The sequence below is a fragment of the Cajanus cajan genome, chromosome 3 (assembly GCF_000230855.2).
Source record: "Cajanus cajan strain Asha chromosome 3, NIPB_CcT2T_4, whole genome shotgun sequence".
NCBI lineage: Eukaryota > Viridiplantae > Streptophyta > Magnoliopsida > Fabales > Fabaceae > Cajanus > Cajanus cajan.
The window spans coordinates 29,553,858-29,575,208 of NC_138519.1; the positions used below are offsets into that span (position 1 = coordinate 29,553,858).

At 33.3% G+C, this 21,351-nt stretch overlaps 1 protein-coding gene across 1 annotated transcript; it reads right to left on the bottom strand.

The window, feature by feature from the left end:
• Positions 1 to 2,400: 2,400 nt before the first annotated feature.
• On the bottom strand, positions 2,401 to 12,741 carry LOC109790202 (eukaryotic translation initiation factor 4G). The gene is made up of 10 exons (XM_020349316.3): positions 12,143 to 12,741; positions 10,737 to 10,873; positions 10,369 to 10,506; positions 10,133 to 10,200; positions 9,984 to 10,040; positions 8,459 to 9,688; positions 8,068 to 8,356; positions 5,320 to 7,744; positions 3,144 to 3,338; positions 2,401 to 3,044 (listed from the first exon to the last, which is right to left on the bottom strand). The coding sequence occupies exons 1-10, from the start codon at positions 12,301 to 12,303 to the stop codon at positions 2,714 to 2,716; spliced, it is 5,031 nt and encodes a 1,676-aa protein (XP_020204905.1). The 5' UTR covers positions 12,304 to 12,741; the 3' UTR covers positions 2,401 to 2,713.
• Positions 12,742 to 21,351: the final 8,610 nt, after the last annotated feature.

The following is a 21,351-nucleotide window of genomic DNA, read 5'->3' on the forward strand; positions in this document are numbered from 1 at the left end:
CGTTCATATTTTGCTTGTTTCTCATTGGGTTCTCTCAAGAACCACATAGCACTCTAATTCATATCAAAACATATTCATTTTCAAAATTAGTCACATACTCATACATCACATCCAACAAGGAGTACAACAGAACAATTAGAAGGCAAAACAGAAAATATTCATATTTTGCCTGTTTTCTCATAGAGTTTCCCGTAAACCCACAGAGCACTCTAATTCACATAAAAATATATTCATTTTCAAAATTAACCACATACTCATGCATCACATCCAATAAGGAACACAACAAAGCAATCAGAAGCCAAAATAGAAATATTCATACTTTGCATGTTCCTAGAAGCATGCATCATCACGCAAGGGATTGGGGGTCAATCCGACTATTCAACAATTATTCCTACATCCCGAGCGAGGTTTCTCACTCCCCCTTACCTGGATGAGCAGAAGAGAATGGTCTTGGTGTGATCTAAGATCGTTCCTGAGTACTCTTAGCTCTTTGTTTCTCTTGTTTTTTTTCCTAACCCTTTAAAACGCAAATGAGGCAGATGGGGTTAACGCTACCTGACTCCTTTCTTAAAATTAATCCATTGGGCTGGGTCAATCCAACTCATTTTCCTTCTCTTCTAACCCACTTCTTTTTTTTCCTCAAATAATTAAATAAAATAAATACATGTATATTATAAAATATTTTTCCTCTATAATAATAATATGTTTCTGACCCAAAATATAATAATATAATTTCAATAGCAAAATATCATATAAAATCAACCTTCTCTTAAAACATATAAATATTTATTTAAAAATGCTAATAAAAATACTTATTTAATACGAAAAAATAATTATCTAAAACAATAATTATTCAAAACGTACAAAATAATATTTCTCTGTAATTATTAAAATAAGTATGACCAAATACCATATAATAATATAATAATAATAATAATAATAATAATAATAATAATAATAATAATCTTTTTAAAAACTGGGGTGTTACACTTGTGATAATAAATTTGTCATTCACCTTACTTTCAATGTCTCTCACCATGAGAGGTCCAAACATATAGATATTGATTATCACTTTATTCGTGAACTTTTTCAAAGAGAACTCTTCACTCTCATTCATGTCAAAATCGAGCATCAAATAGATATTCACAAAGACCCTTCCTGCTTTTGCCTTAGATCGTTTCATCAGCAAGTTGGAAATCATAAATATCTATTCTCCAACTTGAGAGGGGGCATTAGAATTAAATATAATTAGTTATTTCTGTTCAGTTTTTTTAGACATTAGTTTGTTGGTCTTGGAATTTGATATTATATATCCCTTTTCTATGTAAATATTAATTTTCAAATTTTCAACGAATTCCTCTCACTTCTCTCTTCTAATACTTGGTAATTCTGCTTCATAGCATGAGCCAGCAGCAACCCGTGAATATCTAAAGGAGGCTTTTGCAAAATCGATAACCAAAATCTTGGCATTTGGATCAAGTTTAGCATATGATAATCCGCATACTTGTTTCCTTCTCGTAAGGGAATCAAATCCTTAAATAAATCTATTTAAAGTATAACGAGCACACATTTAAATCTCTTTCTAGTTGAAACATATCTAGTTTACAAAATTGAAAATGATGGCATAGATTTAAATTAACTGAATTTTTATCTCGGGTGGCGACTACTGGTACATCCTGCATTCCATAAATTTTGGTCCAAATAAAATGCAAGTTGGAGGCTTGTCGAGCCCGTTAAGGAAGAAAAGTTGATAAGCACAGCGTTTTGATGCCTCCACATTAGAAACGATGAAATTCATGAAAATGGTTTCGAAAAATTGGATTGACATCCTAAACACATTAGTGCGTTTGGTTTCATATTCTGAATGTGATTATTTAGAAGGTAATAGTTGTATCTTTCAAACATACGGTGATTTCTTCTCAATGGATTCCTACTAAGTTTATTAGATAAACTTCTCGAGAATCACCATAAGATGTAGTTTTCAAGGATTTCTATTTCCAAAACAATTATGAAACATGAAAAATTAAATAGAAAAAATTTAAGGTACATTGTCCATATCTAACATGGATATTAATATTCAAGAGAATGATGAAATTATCTTAGAACCCATCTTCAAATAATGATATCGAGCAAGTTTGAGGATCCCGTCTATTCTTTTCGATGTTTTGTGATAGTCAAGAAAATGCATTAAAAATTATACGAGGACCATTTCAAAAAAATCTAATTAGAATGGAGTAAAGTGACAGTTGGGGATAAATATTAAAAGCTGATCGCATTAAACCGACTTCGATCATAACTATTTAATAATTTTTCATTCTCTTAGCCTCATCAAACCAATTAGCAAGTAAAATTATAGAACTTTATTTTCCAAACATTAATGAAATACAAATAAGAACGATATGAATATAATGTTCTGATGCTCATTGAACCTCTTTATATCTATCTACAAAGAAATATGTAAAGGTCATCAAGCAGGCATAATAACTACGCCTAAAATTTCTGATGCTCAATTGAACCTTTTACAATTCCAGTGAAGATGTTGGAAAAACAATATCAAGACAACGAAAATCCCATATATAGAAAAGAAAAAACTCTACCAACCCATCTCACGGAGAAAACCATCCTCTGCAAAGTGAGTACCCCCAAAAAAGCACTAGCCAGATAATTTTTGCCCTCTACACAAAAAAAAACTTACAATGAGCATCACTACCTTCTAAATAAATTTTTCCAACTTCCTTGATGATTTGGAATTAGGTGGCCGGAAAGTTTCCAAACGCAAGTTAGAGTTTGAACGGATCTCTTTCAGAAACGCATCCCCCTTCTCAGATTGAATTGCCTCCAACGTGCTTCCAAGAACATCTGCTGCAAGTCCAACTTCTAAGAGACTGCCTGGCTCCTCTCCACCATCATGTATTAATCCACCAATCTCACTCAAAGTAACTACACTCTCAGTAATGGCTTTGGCAAAAATTCGGCCGAGAAACTCTGGTGCTCTAGGAGCATCATTAACAGCATCCTCCAATGTACTCAGAACAGATTCAAACCTAGGAAATAAAAAAGGAATGAATGAATATCAAGACAAGTGTCTTCAGAATAATTGAATTGTCTCTACTAGTCCACTATATGGTTAAATAAAATCTCACCCTTTGATGATCTGGGATTGACTCAAGGAGCCATCCTGAGATTTCACTAGGTTGACAAGCAGTTTCGCCAAAAGATCTCTCTCTGTGTCCTTTCTCTCAAATGAATCTGTTACCCAGAGAGAAACCATGGAAGGGTGGAAGCTTGGAGAGTTCAAATCTTTGACACACATAGCAAGTTCGTTCTCATCTCTAGCACTAAAAATTGCACAAATTTCAGTCAGGTGATTAAAAATGGCAAGATAACTAGGAAACATTGTGAAGTTAACATAGCTAATAGAATACTATGAGCATAACATTTAAAACTCGATCACAGCAGTCACAAAAAAAATCCTGAATCCCAGAGCCTGATCACTAAAAATACCATTACCCCCATTACATTATTGATGTGTGTTGCACTTTGTTTCCCAGCTTCAAAATTAGAGTTCTGGATATGAATGAATCTATTTAAAAAGATATGAAAAACAATGAACGAATAGATATTAATCTAATCATGAGCTATATTTGCATAAACTGAGGTTACAAAAAACTAGAAATGTAAATTTTTTCCTAAATTAAAACAGTTTACATTTACTTAAATAGATAAGTTAAGGTCTTCTTTCTCTAAATTAAAACAGTTTACATTTACTTAAATAGATAAGTTAAGCACACTGAACGCATACTAATTAGTCAAAGCCTTATAGAGTGCAATGCACAAATACTCTAAAGCATAGCCAATAGTGGATAGTAGCTTGGAGTAGCCACCCCCAAAAACACTGGCAGGATATATATATATACACATGCATCTTATCATTATATTCATTCTATTCAATTATTAAATTTTATTTTTTATGAGTTATATATTTGTCTCTATTATATAATTATATATAATTATGCATTAATATTTTTGTACATTTTTTAAATATTCATAAATATTAAAGTATTTTGTAGTTTTAAAATAGTATAATATATGATTAATAATTATAAATAAAAAAACAGCAGAAAAACCCCTCCCTAGTTGTGGGACTGTCAAGTGGGGAGTGTTTCACAATTTCAGCTGCAGGCAAACACGGAAAACTTGAACATATCTAATTTACAGAGGATTTTACTTAAAGGATTATGTGTAGTAAGGTGTAGGTTCAAGCTTCCTAGAAAGAGTATTATTGGCCATAAGACCTGTAACCAGGAGCATGGTTGTCAAACTCGAGTGTTAACTCATAAAAACTACCGAGTTTACAGAAGCACTCACATCTTTAACTTGGTAGCAAACTCGTTTTCAAGTAAAATCATGAACAAGCTCAAGTAGAATCGGACTCGATCGCGATTTTAGACATGATTCAACGTGTACACCGGTGGCTAAAAAAGGCCCCAAAATGACACCAAAACATGTTTTGTGAGTGGATTCCTTTTCTCCCGCAGAAAAGAGGACTGGGGTTCTCTCCCACAATCTGAACCCAAAATAAGGTAATAAGCCCATATCAAGTGCAATCTGTGTGTGCTTGTGCACGACATGGCTGTGCACTTGTTGGCATCGGGATTCTCGTCAGCATTGGGGTTCTCCGTTCTCGTTGATGTTGGTCTTAGGGTTCTCATCTTCAATGGGGTTCTCCGTTCTCATGGTCGGCTATGTTGAAGGTTGTTGAGGTGTCAGGGTTCCTGTGGTGTCGGGTACCGATTGTTTGCTACAGATTTGTTGAAGCAATTTCCCTTCTTCTCTATACACAAATAGCAAGTTCTAATTTTCTTTCTTTAAAGCTTCATATTTGTTAGATATTTTAGAGTTCTCTTTCTATTAAAGCTTCACGTCCCATTTATTTTATCTCAACCTAGAAATGTACTTATACAATAGTTAATATTTGTTAGATATCATGTTACATATCACAATACAACTGCAGCTGCCTCCACTGTTTTGTATGAATTTATGCATGATTTGGTATAATTTGATCTAATTAAGTAGAAATGTGCACTAAACTTTGCTAATTTATTATTCTAATTTTCTATTTTGCTTTAATATGGAGTTGAAATGTTAGTTATTATATTATTTAAAGGCATTTTAATATTTTTTAAATTAAGTAACCTCTTACAAGTTTACGATTCGAGTTTCAGAGTTGAGTTTACAAAACTCCCCTGAGTTGACGTAATTTCTCAAGTTTGACAACCTTGACCAAGTGTATAAAAGTACGAGAGAGAAAAAAATTACCTGTAGTATTCTCTGATTGCTGACAAGGACATGTCCCTCAGACGCTCTTCTGGCCAAATCTTCTCTGAAGAAACATTCTGAGAGACTACTGAACTTTGCAATTGAGCAGTAGATGATGTTACAACAAGTCTGTCATGATTCCGATCAGCACTCCTCAAGTCTCTGTTTCCATGGTTTATATTACGCTCTGGAGCACTTGATTGATCATAAGCAGATGGACCTGAAGACCTATCATTAACATATGGTGCACGCTCTGGTAAATTACTGTGACCATTAGGACCAACAGTCATTCTATGAGGGTCTCCAGGGACAGGATCAGAAATTGGCGAATTGGAAATTGCTGTTGATCCTCTAGTAGACATTCCCCTAGCAAGACCACCTTGGGGAACCAAGGTTATAGAATCATCTCCCAAGGGTCTTTGTGGCAAAGGAACTGACAAGGTCCTAGCCTCAAAAGATTGTCGTTCCTCAAAACGAGCATCCTGAGAACCGTACCCACGAGCTTGAGTAGGAAGACCACGCATTCCACCCATTTGATTAGGAGATGACAGCATAGATGGTCCTCTTGGACCAAAATCCATCGGATTCCTTCTTGCTGATTGATTGTTGCCAAGACCACGACCTGGCCTACCAGCTTGGGCCTGCTTCTCCTGGGCAGCATCCCTGTGTACCTCTTCAATCTTCTTTGGACCTTCTACTTTCCTCCTTTGCTGCCATTTATTCTTTCTTAAATCAATGGAATCCTTCAACATGAACCTCACCCTAGAAGATAAATTCATATTGTTTGATAATAGTTTCATCCTTTCAAAATATGCATCCATATGTTCCTTGGCTTTGGGATGGTCAATCATCTCCCCGATAGTACTCATTAGCTTGCACAAAGCTTCAATGTCTTCCTCATCTGGATCCTGATACTGACCCAGTAACTTCTTGATACACTCATGCATTATCCTCTCTGTCAACATTTTCTTCTTATACAATTCTCCAATTAATCTGATGTTTCCCAACATGCGTCTTCTTGCCTTTGTTCTTCTTTCTTCTCTTTCCTCAGCAGACTGCTTAACCTCACCCTCATCAGCCTTATTTGCTTCTTCTTGCTCTCTTTCACCCCTCTCAAATTCTTCCTGGCACTTGTTTAATAATAACCTTTTAAAAGTTATCTTTTCATTGTCCTCACTGAAATCAGGCAACTCAGAAGCCAGATGAAAACAGAAGTTAGCATACATTTCACAAAAGGTAGGTTCCATCAGAGCCTTCTCAAATATTTGTGAGATGACACCAGTGAGGGTGACTGCATTGTCAATATTAACTGCTTTCACCTGTTCAAAAAGTCTATCAAAATTCTGAGGAGTCAGTTTGTTCAGGATGGCTTTCAACTGCCTCTGTTTTACCTCTTCCACATCTGATGCTTTACCCACTTCATACTTCTTTTCAGCTTTGTGCATCATCTGTAAAGGAGTTTGGGTAGGAGAAGGAATTAAACCCCTCTGCTGAAAGCCAGGAGAACGCTGCCACCTCTCCCCATCAGGGCTATTTCTTTGCATTCCACCCTGACTTCCCACAGATTGCATTGGCCCAGACAGGATCCCTCCAGCATACTGTAGTGGTGTCTGTGCACGAGGGTTCCTTAAAACACCAAAATTGCCTCCTTGGCCAGATCGAAATCCCCCATTGCCTCCAGTGCCATCCAAGCCTCGTCCAGAACGAAAACCACCAGAAACTTTATTCCATCTGTCATCCTCCATTATAACATCCCCGCGGCGATCCATCCGAGACATCCCACCTTGTCTATCTACAATTCTTCCAGGACCAGGATGTGAATCACGCTCATAACCATGAGAACCACCAATATTGGCACCCATCAAAACTTCAGCGATGTCTGAAGTGATTTCAAAACCTTCAGGAAGATCAGTGCATTGCTCTGCAAATTTTAGAAGGAAATCACGTGAGTACTTCCTTGCTGTACTTCCACTTCCATCACCAACTTGTTGAGATTTGTCATGAACCTCCAGTTTGGGGGTAGACATGTCAGCAGCATCCTCCCAGTCATCAAGTTCAGCTTTACTGTGACCACATTTCTCACTTGCTAAAGAATCTGACTGAGCAGCATCTTTAGGCAACTGCTTCAAACTTTGAGAAGTAGAAGCACTTTCTGTGCTCTCAGAACTTAAGACAGCTTCTTTCTTTTCTTCAGGTCCCTTGTATGCATTATAAAGATCAGATGTCGACCCAGCAGCATCTGCTTTCTGAAGTATCTCTCTTCTTTTCTTCTTCCCTTTAGATGTAGGTTTCCCCTTATTCGGTTCTAAAATCAGTCTATCCTTGGTAACTAACTCACCACCAGAATTCTCTGAGGCATCCTTAACATGCTTTGACGTTGTTTCTGGAAGAACAGCAAAATGCTTTTCTGTTGTGCCAATATTTCCTGAAACACATTTATTAGTAACTTTACTATCATTTCTACTAAAAGATACATCTCAAGAATGAAATACAGTAGTGGAAGATGTGCCTAAATTATCATCTATTGTCACATTCTGCATTACATCTTGCAGTACAATTTTCATCCCGTACTTGCAGTACAATTTTCATCCCGTACTTGCAGTACAATTATTAAGGTTAAGACCTCAATGCTTAGATTTACAGCATCTTTTTTACTTTGTTTAATTTATGTTCCATTAAAGCTAATATTATGTTTGTATCAATCAGGAGATGGTTCATCACTTTTATCATAATGCTTTAGTTGGTTACCTTCAGCTAAATCATTATCAGGCTTATGATTGTACACTCTGTCAGCAGATTGTGCACCATATCCTTCACCTGAAACACAAGCAGAGATCTCCGCAAATCCATTGGTCTTCAACTCAACAGCAGTAGAAATGCTACTAGATATTGAATCAGACAAAGGAAGATCTTCAGTGGTAATTGCCGGAGAGTGGCTTGTTTCAGTTCCAACAGTTTCGGGAACTCCGGTATCAGATATACCACAGTCAACAGCTTGAGATGGAATATTAGCTGCTGTGGGAGATTGTACAGAAACCTGCAGGAAAAGTCAAGTACACACATTATATTGAAGCATGCATACTAAAAAGTACATCAACTATATTCAAGTGTGTGTCTGAAAAATAATTCACTCAGATACCTGATGCTGTGATAATTGACCTTTTTTCCCTGGTTTTTTATCCTTCGAAGAGTTGGACCTACTAAGAGATTCTCTCCCGCCTTCATTATTGGAAACAACTGGGACAGAATCACCAGACAATTTAGACTGTTGTCCAGAGATTTCTGAACAAATTTCAGACGCTTTTTGCTGCACAGAGGAGTTAGCATCACAAAATGATGTTGAACTGGGGGATTCTCCATTTTGAACACCAGAAATACTAGAATTGGACAATGATGAGCCCACAACAGCAGGCATACTGCTTGGCTTAATGGTCACAGACGCAACCCCTGTTGAAGTGCTAGCTTTATTAATAGGCGGGGAACCAACTGGTGATGAATTCATGAAACTTGCAACTTGTGGACCATGGTTCACAGGATAATTAAATATTGGTGGCTGAGAATTAGGAGTTATCATGCTACTTGTTAATGGAAGAGAACCAGGTGGATAATAGAGAGAATTGGTATTATGCGAGCTGGATTTATAATAGTTCACAGGATGAGAAGCAGGAAAAGATTTAATAGGCTGGGATTGAGAAGGTATGGTAGGATGTGACCTAGCAGCACCGGATGACCCACCATCTGGATATGCATCTGTCCTTTTATCAAGCCTCAGCTCTTCATGGGTCTCGGGATGAGTTATCTTTACCGGAGTAGTTTTTCGAGGACCAGCAAATTTTCCTCCTTGCTGCTGGGGGGGATATTGAGGGTTGATGCCAATGCCCATGTTGAAATGATGACCCATTTGCTGATGACCCATTTGAGGAGCAAAACTCATGTTTTGGCCTTGATGCATAATCCCCTGAGGATGCATCGGATGTGGTTGAAGACCTGGAACAAAAACTGGCTGTTGCACTTGTGTAGCATTGCCAATGGGTAAAGGCATTGGTATAGGCATCTGGTGGGGCGCCGTTGACATACCTTGAGATTGAATCTGAGGATTAGCACCACCAAACTGTAAAGGAGCCTGTGATTGGTGATATGGTGTTGACATTGAAATTCCAGTTACAGGAACAACAGAGGGCTTCAGCATCTGGTTTGCTGGGGTCAAAGCTGACACCTGAGGATCCCTTTTGGCCTTAGTCCCCCCTATATGAGTCTCTCCGACATTAGATTGCTCAGTGACACCAGCATCTTTCCTAGGTGGTTGCTGCTGCTTTGGAACAGGAGGAATTGGCACGGAAGGAACAGGCTTATAAGAGTCATGAAGAGCCTGAGAGTTAAGGAATTATACATCAAACAGGAACTTCCATAACTATGAAAAGGAGGCATAAAACAAGTTTAATTAGGAGATACTAATATCTCTAATAATGTAAACTTCAATCAGACACAAAAAGCACAAGGGCATTTCTTTCTCAGATTCCATGTCTAAAATCTACAACAGTTCCTGTTTGTAAGATAGAATCTAAAAAATGCTCTTTACTTTGGAAGGGGTGGACAGTGACAGTAACTCAAGGTATGATGGTACAAACATTAAGGACAAAGGTAAAAAGGAATAAAATGCATACCTGATCACGCTTCTGCTCATCTAAATTAGGAGGAGCCGAACTTGTACGAGCAGGAATCTGCATAGAAGAACATGATCAATTACTCACCATAAAACTCCATGAAATATGTAATGACCATACATTAATCAATGAATATACAAGAAACTTACTGCCATCCCATTAACAAAGCCAGGAACTATGGATCCAAATTGAAAGGGGAATGCCTTAGATGCATCTCCTGTGATAAACTTAAATATTCAGCTTACTCAAATCTCACAACACAAGCTACTAAGAAAAAACATTTTGAAAACCGATATTATTTACTACTGAACCAAGCTACAAGTCAAAAAAATTGTTGTTAATCCACATCCAATGTACACAACAAAAACCTACAGGTCTAACATACCCTTAGCAGGGCTTGTGGGAGGGGCATGATCAGAAATCAAGGGGGGCAGTAGCGAGGTTGGAGCTTTGGAAACAATTCCAGCACTCCTATGTGCAGTTGGCGATTCAGATGACTTTGTAACTGGCCCATCCGATGCTCCTATCATAGCAATAAATGAATTAATAAAAAAAATAAGACAACAATAATTTCCCAAACACTCAATCATCCTAACAACATGTGTATTATTCCATAATTAAGAGTGAAGGATCTTTTTCAGAAATCCTTCAGCAGTCAAATTCTACTGAGCATAATCAGACACTAAAAAACAACTAAGAGAAGAATCACATTTTTTTCAAACAAAATAAATAATTTTTCTTCCTAAAGCTTACCATGTAATTGCGCCTGTACATGGGTACCATTATTAATGGTCCGGGCAGCAGATGCAATATTGGACTCTGTCGAATTCCCTGGGGAGGGGTTTACCCTAGATTGCCCACCTTGTGCATTATTAGACTTCTTGTTAAAACTAGAACAAAAACGTGCATGATCAATAAAACAGTAAGGAAGGAAAAATTCCAAAAAACAAAATCACTACTCATGACGGTGTTGTTAAAAAATAATTTAAACGCAAATCATAAAAACCACAAGAACAAGAATTTGACACCTCTGTAATTTAAAAAACAGAACTGAAAAGATTTTCAATGCTTCAAAATTTATTGTACACTTGTACAAATTTAATTTCCATTCATTACAACACTACACTTTACCTCCTAAAATACATACAAATTCCAAAAATATAAACAAATAAAATCCCAACCTATGCCCTTCAACTCTATTCTACAAACAACAATCAATTATGATTCTTTATAAATACATGTGTACAGGTTTATCAGTGTCATAATTTAATTCTTTTCATTCATTATAACACCACACTTAACACTAAAACACAACTAAATTCCCAAAAAAAAAAACTACAACCTACGCCCTTCAAAGCTATTCTACAAACAACAGTGAATTATAATCATAATATAATTTTTTATACATGCAACATGTGAGGTTTACATGTTTTATCATAATGTCATCCTCAAATTCTTTTCATCCACTATAACACCACACTTCACTCAAAACCGCAACCAATTCCACAATAAAATCCAAATCTGTACTCTTCAACACTATTCTACAAACAATAATCAGTTGTAACTTGTGACACATTTTATCACAATCACAATGTCAGCATTTAATTATTCTCATCCATCACAATACCACACTTTCTACTCTTAAACGCATCCAAATTCCAAACTCAAAAATTACCCAATCTACAGTATCAACATTGTTCCAAAAACATCAATCAAAATTCAATATGCACACATTCACAAATTCAACCAACAAAAAACCCCATAATACACCCTTCAACACTACTCTACAAACAAAAATTAACTACAATGCTGTTATACACACAAGTGTATATAGTTGACCACATTGTCAACATCTAATTATCCATCATAACTAAAACCAATCCAAATTCAAAAAAAAAAAAAAATCCCGATCAACACCCTTCAACACCGCTCTACAATCAACATTAATTATAATTATAATTTTCCATATACACACGTGCATTCATTTTATGACAATGTCAAAATCCAACTCTTCTCATCCATTAATAAACAATATTATCCAAACTCCAAAAACCAAAAGAAAAAAAAACCACAATCCACACACAAACATTATCCCACAAAACATCGATCAAAATTCAATCATAAACCGAAAACACACAAATTCACAAACCCTAACTCACCTCCGGGTAGAGGAGACAGAATTGATCGACGGCGCGGTCCCGCCACCGCCACCGCCGCCACCCTTGCCGTAGTTTCCTCTCTGCTGATTGAAGCTAGAGGATCGCCCGGTTCGTCGGTAAACCGCGTCGTTCTTCTCCGACTTTGATTGATTGAAGGACATATATTCCGACCTTCAGTTCCTCACAAAACACAAAAAAAAAAAAAACCCCAAACAATCGAAAACACGAGAGAAACCAAACCGAATCTCCCTCTCTCAATTCTTCCCGGAAACAGCCACACTCGCAGATCCCCGAAACAATGGCGAACCCTCAGAAACCGAAAACCGAATTCCGCGGCAATGGCGAATGGGAGAAGTTCGTTAGGCGAGAGTGAGGAGAGTGAAGTGCGTGTAATGTTAGGGTTTTGTCACGTAACTGAAGAATGAAGAACGAAGAGAAAGAGAGAAAAAAAAATGAAAAAAAGAGAGAAGGGAGAAGAGAAGAGAGAGTGAAACACTGAAACGAAAACAGTTTAGGACAGAGAAATTTTAGAGAGAGAAAGAGAGAGAGAGAAAGAGGGGTAACAAACTGAGTGAGGAGTGAGGGAAAGGTCAAAAGGAAAAATAGGTTTTTTAGGAGATCAAGATCACACGCACTGTTGGAATGGGTTGCGGTTTTTATGACACCTATTATTCACATTCCCTTTTTTTTCTCTCCTTTTTTCTTTTATTAATCTTATTTATTTATTATTATATTATTATATTTTATTGGCTTTTTCGAATCTTATGTTGTTGTTTTCCTCTGTTTGTGTCCACCTGGTATGTTTGTCACTGTGACACTTGTGTCACCAGCAACAACTATACCTCAATATTTAAACACTATGAGATTTCTTATCATGACTAAGCAAATTGGTTAGGGGTTGATTGTTTTTACGTATCGTCGTGAATAAGGGTCGAATCTTTTGTGGAAAAGGTATTTTTGTTTGTATTTAATGTGGATCGTGTTTTTTAATAAAATTATCTTTGAGAGAGAGGAGATATTTATAAAATGATAAAAATATGTTTTGAAAATGTTTATACTTTAAATTTAAAATATATTTGTTTTTCTATTTCACTTTCTGTTTTGAAAATATGAAATAATGAAATATCTTTGATTTATCTATTTTAAAAAATTTGTATATATATACCGGTATTATCTTTTTATATACACTATATCGATAACTCATGAAATACACAGATAATTTTTTAACTAACTCATCATATTATTAAAATAAGATTAACATAAGAATTTAGAACATATATTACTTCGTGTTTATATAAGATTCAATAATTTAATTTAATAAGATTAAAAAGTAGTTAATTTAATTGATAATAATTTTATTTATATTTTTTTAAAAATTATCTTTATATTTGGAATACCATAGATTTTTACTAATATAAATAATAAGTAACCCGTGCATATGTACGGGTATTTTTTTTACTTGATTACTTGTGAAATATATATTATTTAAATAATTTTACATTAAATTAAAATAAAATAATAAAATAAAAATGTATACAAAGGAAAAAATATAAAATAAATTTTATATTAGAAATAAATAAAATTCATATTTATGATATATTACAATATCACAAAATGAGTCATTCTTTACCTTTAGTCAAAATTATTTAATTGAAGAATACGTAATATCATATAAAATATAATCATCACACTCTATGCAATTAGATAAATGAGTTATAGAAGTCTGATCACAAAATAATTAAAATCATGCTAACACAAATAAAATGTTATTTCTCAATTTACTATTTTAAAAATTAAAATATGAAAATATATTGATAAATATGAAAAATGAAATAATTATACATAATAATTGAACTTCTAAAAAAAATTATTTCTTTTTAGACATGAATTTTGTTACAAATAAAATAAATCACTTACCTAAAATTACATAATAGATAAATAATTTATTTGATATCATTAAAGTATGATTATACATTATGTAATGATTAATGCACAAGTAAAGACCACATAAAGTAATTCAAGAGTTTAAAAATATTTATAAAATTATATAACGTTTAAAACTAAATTTTTTAATAATTTTATTAATTCAAATCGTGAAATAATAAAATAATTCAATTATTTTATAACTATATTGCATTTAAAATAAATTTCATTAATTTTATATGCTTAGTTATACAATTATAGTTCTTATTTAAGCAATGTGGTGATTATTTTTTTAAAAAATTAAATAATTTTGTAAAAATTAAAATATTAAATGATAAAAAAAAATCAATAATTTTATGACTATATTACAAATAAAAATAAAAGAAAGGAATATTTAAGTTCAATAAATTTAGTTCACGTTTTAAGGTTTAGTTTGATTGCATTATTGATAATTTTTCTATAGAATTAATTGATTTTTTTTCATTTTTTTTATAGAATTAATTGATTTGTAGTTGTAAAATTTGAATTAACCTATCATTAATATAGGTCATTCTTGACACTTTTAATACAGTTATAAAATAATTGATATGTAAAATATTATAAAATGAATATAAAAGTATTTATTTAGTTACCATCATATTAACCATAATAGGAAAATACATTAAAAAATGTATATTATTATGCATAAATTTTTAAAGATGATTGATATTTGATTTTGTAGTCACAAAGCTAAACTTTGACTCCTGATTTATCTTTAACATAGTTGTCTTCAAATATTTGAGTATTTGTTGCTTAAGTGATTTTTAGAGTTCATTTATAATATGTTTATTAAGACTCAAAAATAACAATAATTTATTTTTATTTATGGTATCATCTAGTTGGTTTTAATCCCAACTTTTACATGTGACATAATATAGAGAAGTCTAATAACATAAATTTGTTAATTTATTTATGGTCATTGTGAGTATATGATCATGTTATTTGGTGTGATAAATGTCTTTGCTGTTTTCATGGAGTACATGAATAGAATATTTGAACCATGTTTAGATAAGTTTGTTGTTATTTTCATCGATGACATTCTTATCTACTCAAAATCCCTAGAAAGTATAGAGAACATTTGAAGTTAGTGTTAAAGGTATTGAGGGATAAGCAGTTATATTTTAAGTGTTCAAAGTGTAAATTTGGCTAAGTGAAATAAAGTTTTTGGGTCATGTGATTTTTATTAAAGGGGTTTTTGTGAATTGTTAAGGTTGAGACTATGCTACAGTGGGAGTATCCTCAAATTGTTTCTGATATAAGGAGTTTTGTTTTTGTTGACAAGTTATTATAGAATATTCATTAAATAGTAATACCTCTTACTCACTTACAAGGAAATATCAACTTTTTTTGTTTGGACAAATGTTTGTAAGAAAAGTTTTCAAGAGTCGAAGAAGTTTATTACTTCTCTAGTTTTGTTATTGCTTGAACCTAAACAGCCATTTGTGTAATATCCTAAAATTTTGACACAATATTATAATGTTCATAATTTTATTATTATTATCTTATTTTTAAAATAATAATTTAAATTTCTAGTTATTATATTTTAAAATAATAGAGATTAAGTACAATATTTTTATAATATATTAAAATTTTTATTATAATATTTTTAGTAAATTAAAATAGAAATGTATAATATTCAATTATATGTTAAATATTTATAATTTTTTTTGAATAATACTTTAATTATTATAATTGCGTGTGAAACAAATTAGATATATTATAATTTATATAATTATACATAAAAACGTTAGGTCTTAAGTTGCATGTTCGAGTCATGACATGGTCCTAAATTTTTTTTATAATTAATAATAATAATAATAATAAAAAGTAAATTTTATCCAAATTTGATCCAAATCTTAATCTGCGAAGAATCTTGCAGCAGTGGAAAAATTGTTTGCCAGTCTTATCAACATTGTTTACTAGCCTTATCAAACGTACAACTCTGATAAATAGAGTTAGAATGCAACCAAAATGAACATGAAATGCAGCCACATTTACGCAGCCTATAAATAGCAACTCTAACGTGGAGTGAATGGGAATGGGAAAAAGGAAAAGAGAGAGAGAAGAACGTTACGTAAGAGTAAACAGGGAAGAAAAAAAAAAACTGAGAGAAAGGAAGAAGAAAATTTTACTCACTTTTTACATTAAGATAAAGAGGAAGAGACTTTTATCCTTTTAAATTTTTTATATTATTATATTTATTTTTTTATGTTACATTCATGTATATTTATTTAGTGAGGTGTCTCTAATCTCACTTATTTATTTAATCTATGATACTTTTACTTATAAATAATTAATTAGGTGTTTTTAGTTTATGTTATTTAATTATTTTATGATATTTTTAATTGTTATTTAAATAATTAAAATATTAAAATTTATTTAGCTTAATTATTTTATAATAGTTCTAACTATAATATAGTTTTGTTTAATTTTTTCTAAGCTCATCTTGTTATTATTTCTTCATACATTATAAAGATAAATGTTATTCTATGGTCATAAGAATGAAATTTTGAATTAATTTATAGTTGGAAGTTTGACCTTGGGAATTTAAATGAGTAAAGAACTTAAGGTAAAATAACATTTTGTTATTTGATATTATAATACTTATTTATCCTAACTAGTCACTACAAGAATAATTCAAATTTTTATTATATCAAGAAGGACTCATATATTCACTTAATGTTGGTTAAAAATATTATTATGCATTTTGTTTAATTATTGATATTTATTGGATAATTGTTCTCACTCCTTATTTTTCTTTGTTTAAAAATTTTATTAATTATAATATAAAATAGATGGATTTGCCAGAAATACCGAGCCTTTTTTCCTTCAATTATATCAACAGTATTTTTGGGAATGAGTTGGAGTGTGGATGTTGTGACACCCTTACAAAATGTTTTCAAAATAATAACTACAACTCCATATACAAATAAAATCTATGTCCTATAAATCCTCTGCCCCGATGTCACAATATCAGAGCATACCCTCAATTCAACCGTTGGCATTTTAGATGTCACTCATAGCTGGATCTTCCTCACCTAAAACATTCACAATTGCACGGTGAGAAAAGAAAACATCTATATGTAAAGCACACAAGGAAAAACACAACATAATCTTATCATAACTCATCAATTAATGAAGTCTTTACAAACATATCCATACATTCTAATTCTATCAATCATGCATCATATTCACATCACAATTTCACAATCACACCAATCTATCACAAATCTTGCAACTAACACTATGTCAATGGTCACGCCACCTCAAGGTCGTGCCACTCTAGACATAAGTGATACGTATTAATTGCCTCACTCATCCCACTCTATGTCAGAGGCACGCCATCCCTGTAGCATCACTTACCTAGGGTCGTCTCATCCTTGGTCATATGTGTGAGGAATCACAATCACATCACAATCATCTCAAATCTTACTATGTCAAGGTCACGCTACCCTTTTACAGCCTAGGGTCATGCTCACCCTTAACATAACACTATGCCAAGGTCACGCTACCTTTTTAGCAGCCTAGGGTCGTGCTCACCCTTGACATAACACTGTGCCAAGGTCACGTTACCCTTTTTAGCAGCCTAGGGTCGTGCTCACCCCTGGTCATCAGTACGAGGATCCACAATCACATCTCATTCACATTCCACACATCTCATTTCATAACTCAAATTCCATGTTACATACACATAAGTCCACACAATACAATGATTCACATACCCATTAAGCAATTCACCATGAATACACATCTATAACAATAATATAATAATATTTATAAATTAATATAAAACCTAATAAATTCACCAATTTAATACAATGTTAAATTAAATAGTAAAACCCCCAATGTTTTCAAAACCTAACTCACAGACACTTTTCTACAATTTCGTTCTCTCTCCCAGATCATTATTTTCACAAATTAAATATACATTTCTAATCCTCAATCTAATGGGATCATCAATTTCTCAAACAGAAATAATCCAATTTTTCCAAAACCTAACTTACAGAAACTTTTCTATAATTTCATTTTCTCTCCCAAATCATCATTCTTACAAATTAAATATATATTTCTAAGCCTCAATACATGTAAAATCTAATGGGATCATCAATTCCTCAAACAGAAATAATTATTAAATTACTCATAATCTTAAGGGACTCTTCCTCTACCCAATTCCCTCATGTAACTCTACATACAAATAATTCCCTTTTCCCCCGTACCTCGATAAGTAGTAGCTGAAGCTAAAACAGAGATCTCCTTGGTCTCCTCCTCTGAGTGCCCCTCGATCTTCAGAGAGTGTAGAAGGAAAAGAAGAGAATGTAGAAGAAAGAAGTCAAAACTGAAAGAAGTCAGAACTAAAAAGTGATTTTTGAGAGTGCCAAAACGCTCTATTTATAGGCATAAGAAGTCGCCGGAACGGCCCGTTCTGGACTCTGACGACATGTGTAAAATTTCACATCTAGAATGGTATGTTCTCAAACCAGAACGGCCCGTTCTGGGGTTGCATTTAACCCATAATGGCCATAACTGGAATGACCCGTTCCCAACTAGGGTTATAGGCCTTTTTGGTGGTTTGGAACGCCCCGTTCCCATCTAAAATTTGTAGACAATTTTTGTATTTTGGAACGGTCCGTTCCAGTTTGGGAACGACCCGTTTTGGGCTACTAAATCACCCTCGTTTTAGTAGTTTGGAACGAATCGTTCCAATTTGGGAATGGCCCGTTCTAGGCTACTACATAACCCTTATTGGGCTTTGGGCCCTCGTACAATCTGTGAAAATTGGCCTGTTACAGGTGTTGTTGCTAATTTTGTTACCTTTCGCAGTGTAGCATTATCAACTTTTACATTCTCTCCGACCTAAGAAATTCCTATTGTTATTGATGATCCTATAATAGTTACCTTCTATCTACCCCCAGCCAACCATGTTAACCCAATAGTAAATCTATATCAACCTAATATGTAAATATTGCAGTAGAAGTAGAGAATATATAGTATGTAAATATTTTAGAATGATATTTAATGTAATTATAAGCCCACTATATGTGCATAAGTTTACAAAATCCACCTTGTCTTTATATAAAATATAATTCATGTTATAATTGCGTTAATAATTTATAAGAAATACATATTTAATAGTAAACTTAAGAACTATAAAAATAGGTGTTACATTTTAAATGGTATCAGAGTGACGTGTCATGTGTAACATGGGGAAATGTGCTAACCATGTTTCTAGTATGATAAACTAACCTATAAAAGTTTCAAATGGCAGGAAGAAGAAATATAGAATTGATAGAGGCTGTGTAAGCCATTAAGGATATGGTTGCAGCCTTGTTAAGAAATCAAAGACCAGAAGGAATGGGTGAGTCACAAGGATTGGTTGAATTCAAAAGAAATAGACCTTCTCATTTTGGCGGAGGATATAATCCTGAAAAAGGCTGAACTATGGATTAATGAAATAGAAAAGATATTTCGAGCCATGAACTGTCCTGATAACCAAAAAGTGAATTATGCAATGTTTAAGTTAGTAGGAGAAGTAGAATATTGGTAGGATAGTACTAGAAGGTTATTAGAAGGAGGAGGAATAAATATGATATGGGAAGTATTTAGAGCTAAATTTTTTGAAAAATATTTTCCTAATGACGTTAGAAGAGCTAAAGAAATAGAATTTATGCAATTAAAACAAGGGAACATAACAGTAGCAGAATATGCTTCTAAGCTTGAGGAATTGGGGGAAATATTTTGCTTTCTTTTATCATCCTGATGAGAGAATGAAATATATTAAATTTGAGGATGGACTTAAACCAGAATTAAGAAAGGTAGTAGGGATATTAGAGATTTCTGATTTTCCTACATTAATATGTAACAGCCCAATTTTCATAGATTATATGAGGGCCCAAAGCCCAATAAGGGTGATTTAGTAGCCTAGAACGGGCTGTTCCAAAATACTAAAATTGCCTACAAATCTTAGTTGGGAACGGGGCGTTCCCAAATTAGAACGGGTGTTCCAAACCACCAAAAAGGCTTGTAACCGTAGTTGGGAATGAACCGTTCTGGTTTAAGAATCGTTCCAAACATGACCGTTATGGGTTAAAATGCAACCCCAGAACGGGCTGTTATGATTTGAGAATGGGCCATTTTGGATGAGGATTTTACACATGATGAATGAGTCCAAAACGGGCCGTTTCGGATTCGAAACGGGCCATTCCAACCACTCCTGATGCCTATAAATAGCACGCTCTAGCACTCCTAAAAACACACTTTTCAGTTCTGACTTCTTTTCCTTCAACATTCTCTGAAGACCGAGGGGAACCTAGAGGAGGAGACCAACCAAATCCTACTTTAGTTTTAGCTACTACTTATCGAGGTACGGGGAAAAAGGGAGATTTATGTGTAGAGTCATGTGAGGGAATGAGTGGATAAGAGTTCCTGTGAAATTTTTAATAATTTTATAAGTGTTTATGTTTGGAGAATTATTAGTATTATGAGATTCTGTATGTGTTAAGGATTATGAATATATAATTAATTTGTGAAAATGATGATATGAGAGAGAGAACAGAATTGTAGAAAAGTGCCTGTGAGTTAGGTTTTGAGAAAATTGGGGGTTTTACTAATTAAGTTAATATTCTATTAAATTTAATGTTGATTTTGAATGAAATTTAACAACATATTTTGTGTGTCACTATAGTCTATATCCATACTTTTTAATAATATACCAACATATATTGTAGTCATTGTGTGGATACAAGTAATTTTTAGACACATACATATAGTGTCACTATAGGGTGTGTGTCACTGTATGACAATTTTGTTGTAGTGACACCTTATATTTATTGTGCTACAATATAACTTGTAAGAAATATAAGGGCAATTGAGTACTTTGTTAAGTTTCACAGCTTGAACTCCAATACTATATATTTTCTTAAATTGAATTTTTATCTATTTCACTACTAAATATTTTCCTATATCAAATTTGATACTTTGAATTTACAAAACTCATATCTAAAATCTAATTTTCATAATCTAGATTTAACTCCATTTAAACAGAAAGAATTTCAAAGTCAAACGCATAATCCATTTTGGAAAGAATGACTCTTACTTTACGATACCAAACATTTGTGGTTTTTGCATGTCATGTTTGTGGCATCATTGTCGGGGACTATGTCTCTTGACTAGGTGATTATTTTTTTCTCTAATAAGAACTAGGCATTATTTTTTTCTCTTTATTTTTTTTATCTCCAATATTTGACTCC

Coding starts and splice junctions, on each gene's coding strand:
- LOC109790202 (XM_020349316.3), bottom strand. CDS start 12,303: ATGTCCTTCAATCAATCAAAGTCGGAGAAGAACGACGCGGTTTACCGA. Junction 10,874..12,142: donor TCTGTCTCCTCTACCCGGAG/GTGAGTTAGGGT, acceptor TTTTTGTTCTAG/TTTTAACAAGAAGTCTAATA. Junction 3,339..5,319: donor GCAATCAGAGAATACTACAG/GTAATTTTTTTC, acceptor TGCAATTTTTAG/TGCTAGAGATGAGAACGAAC.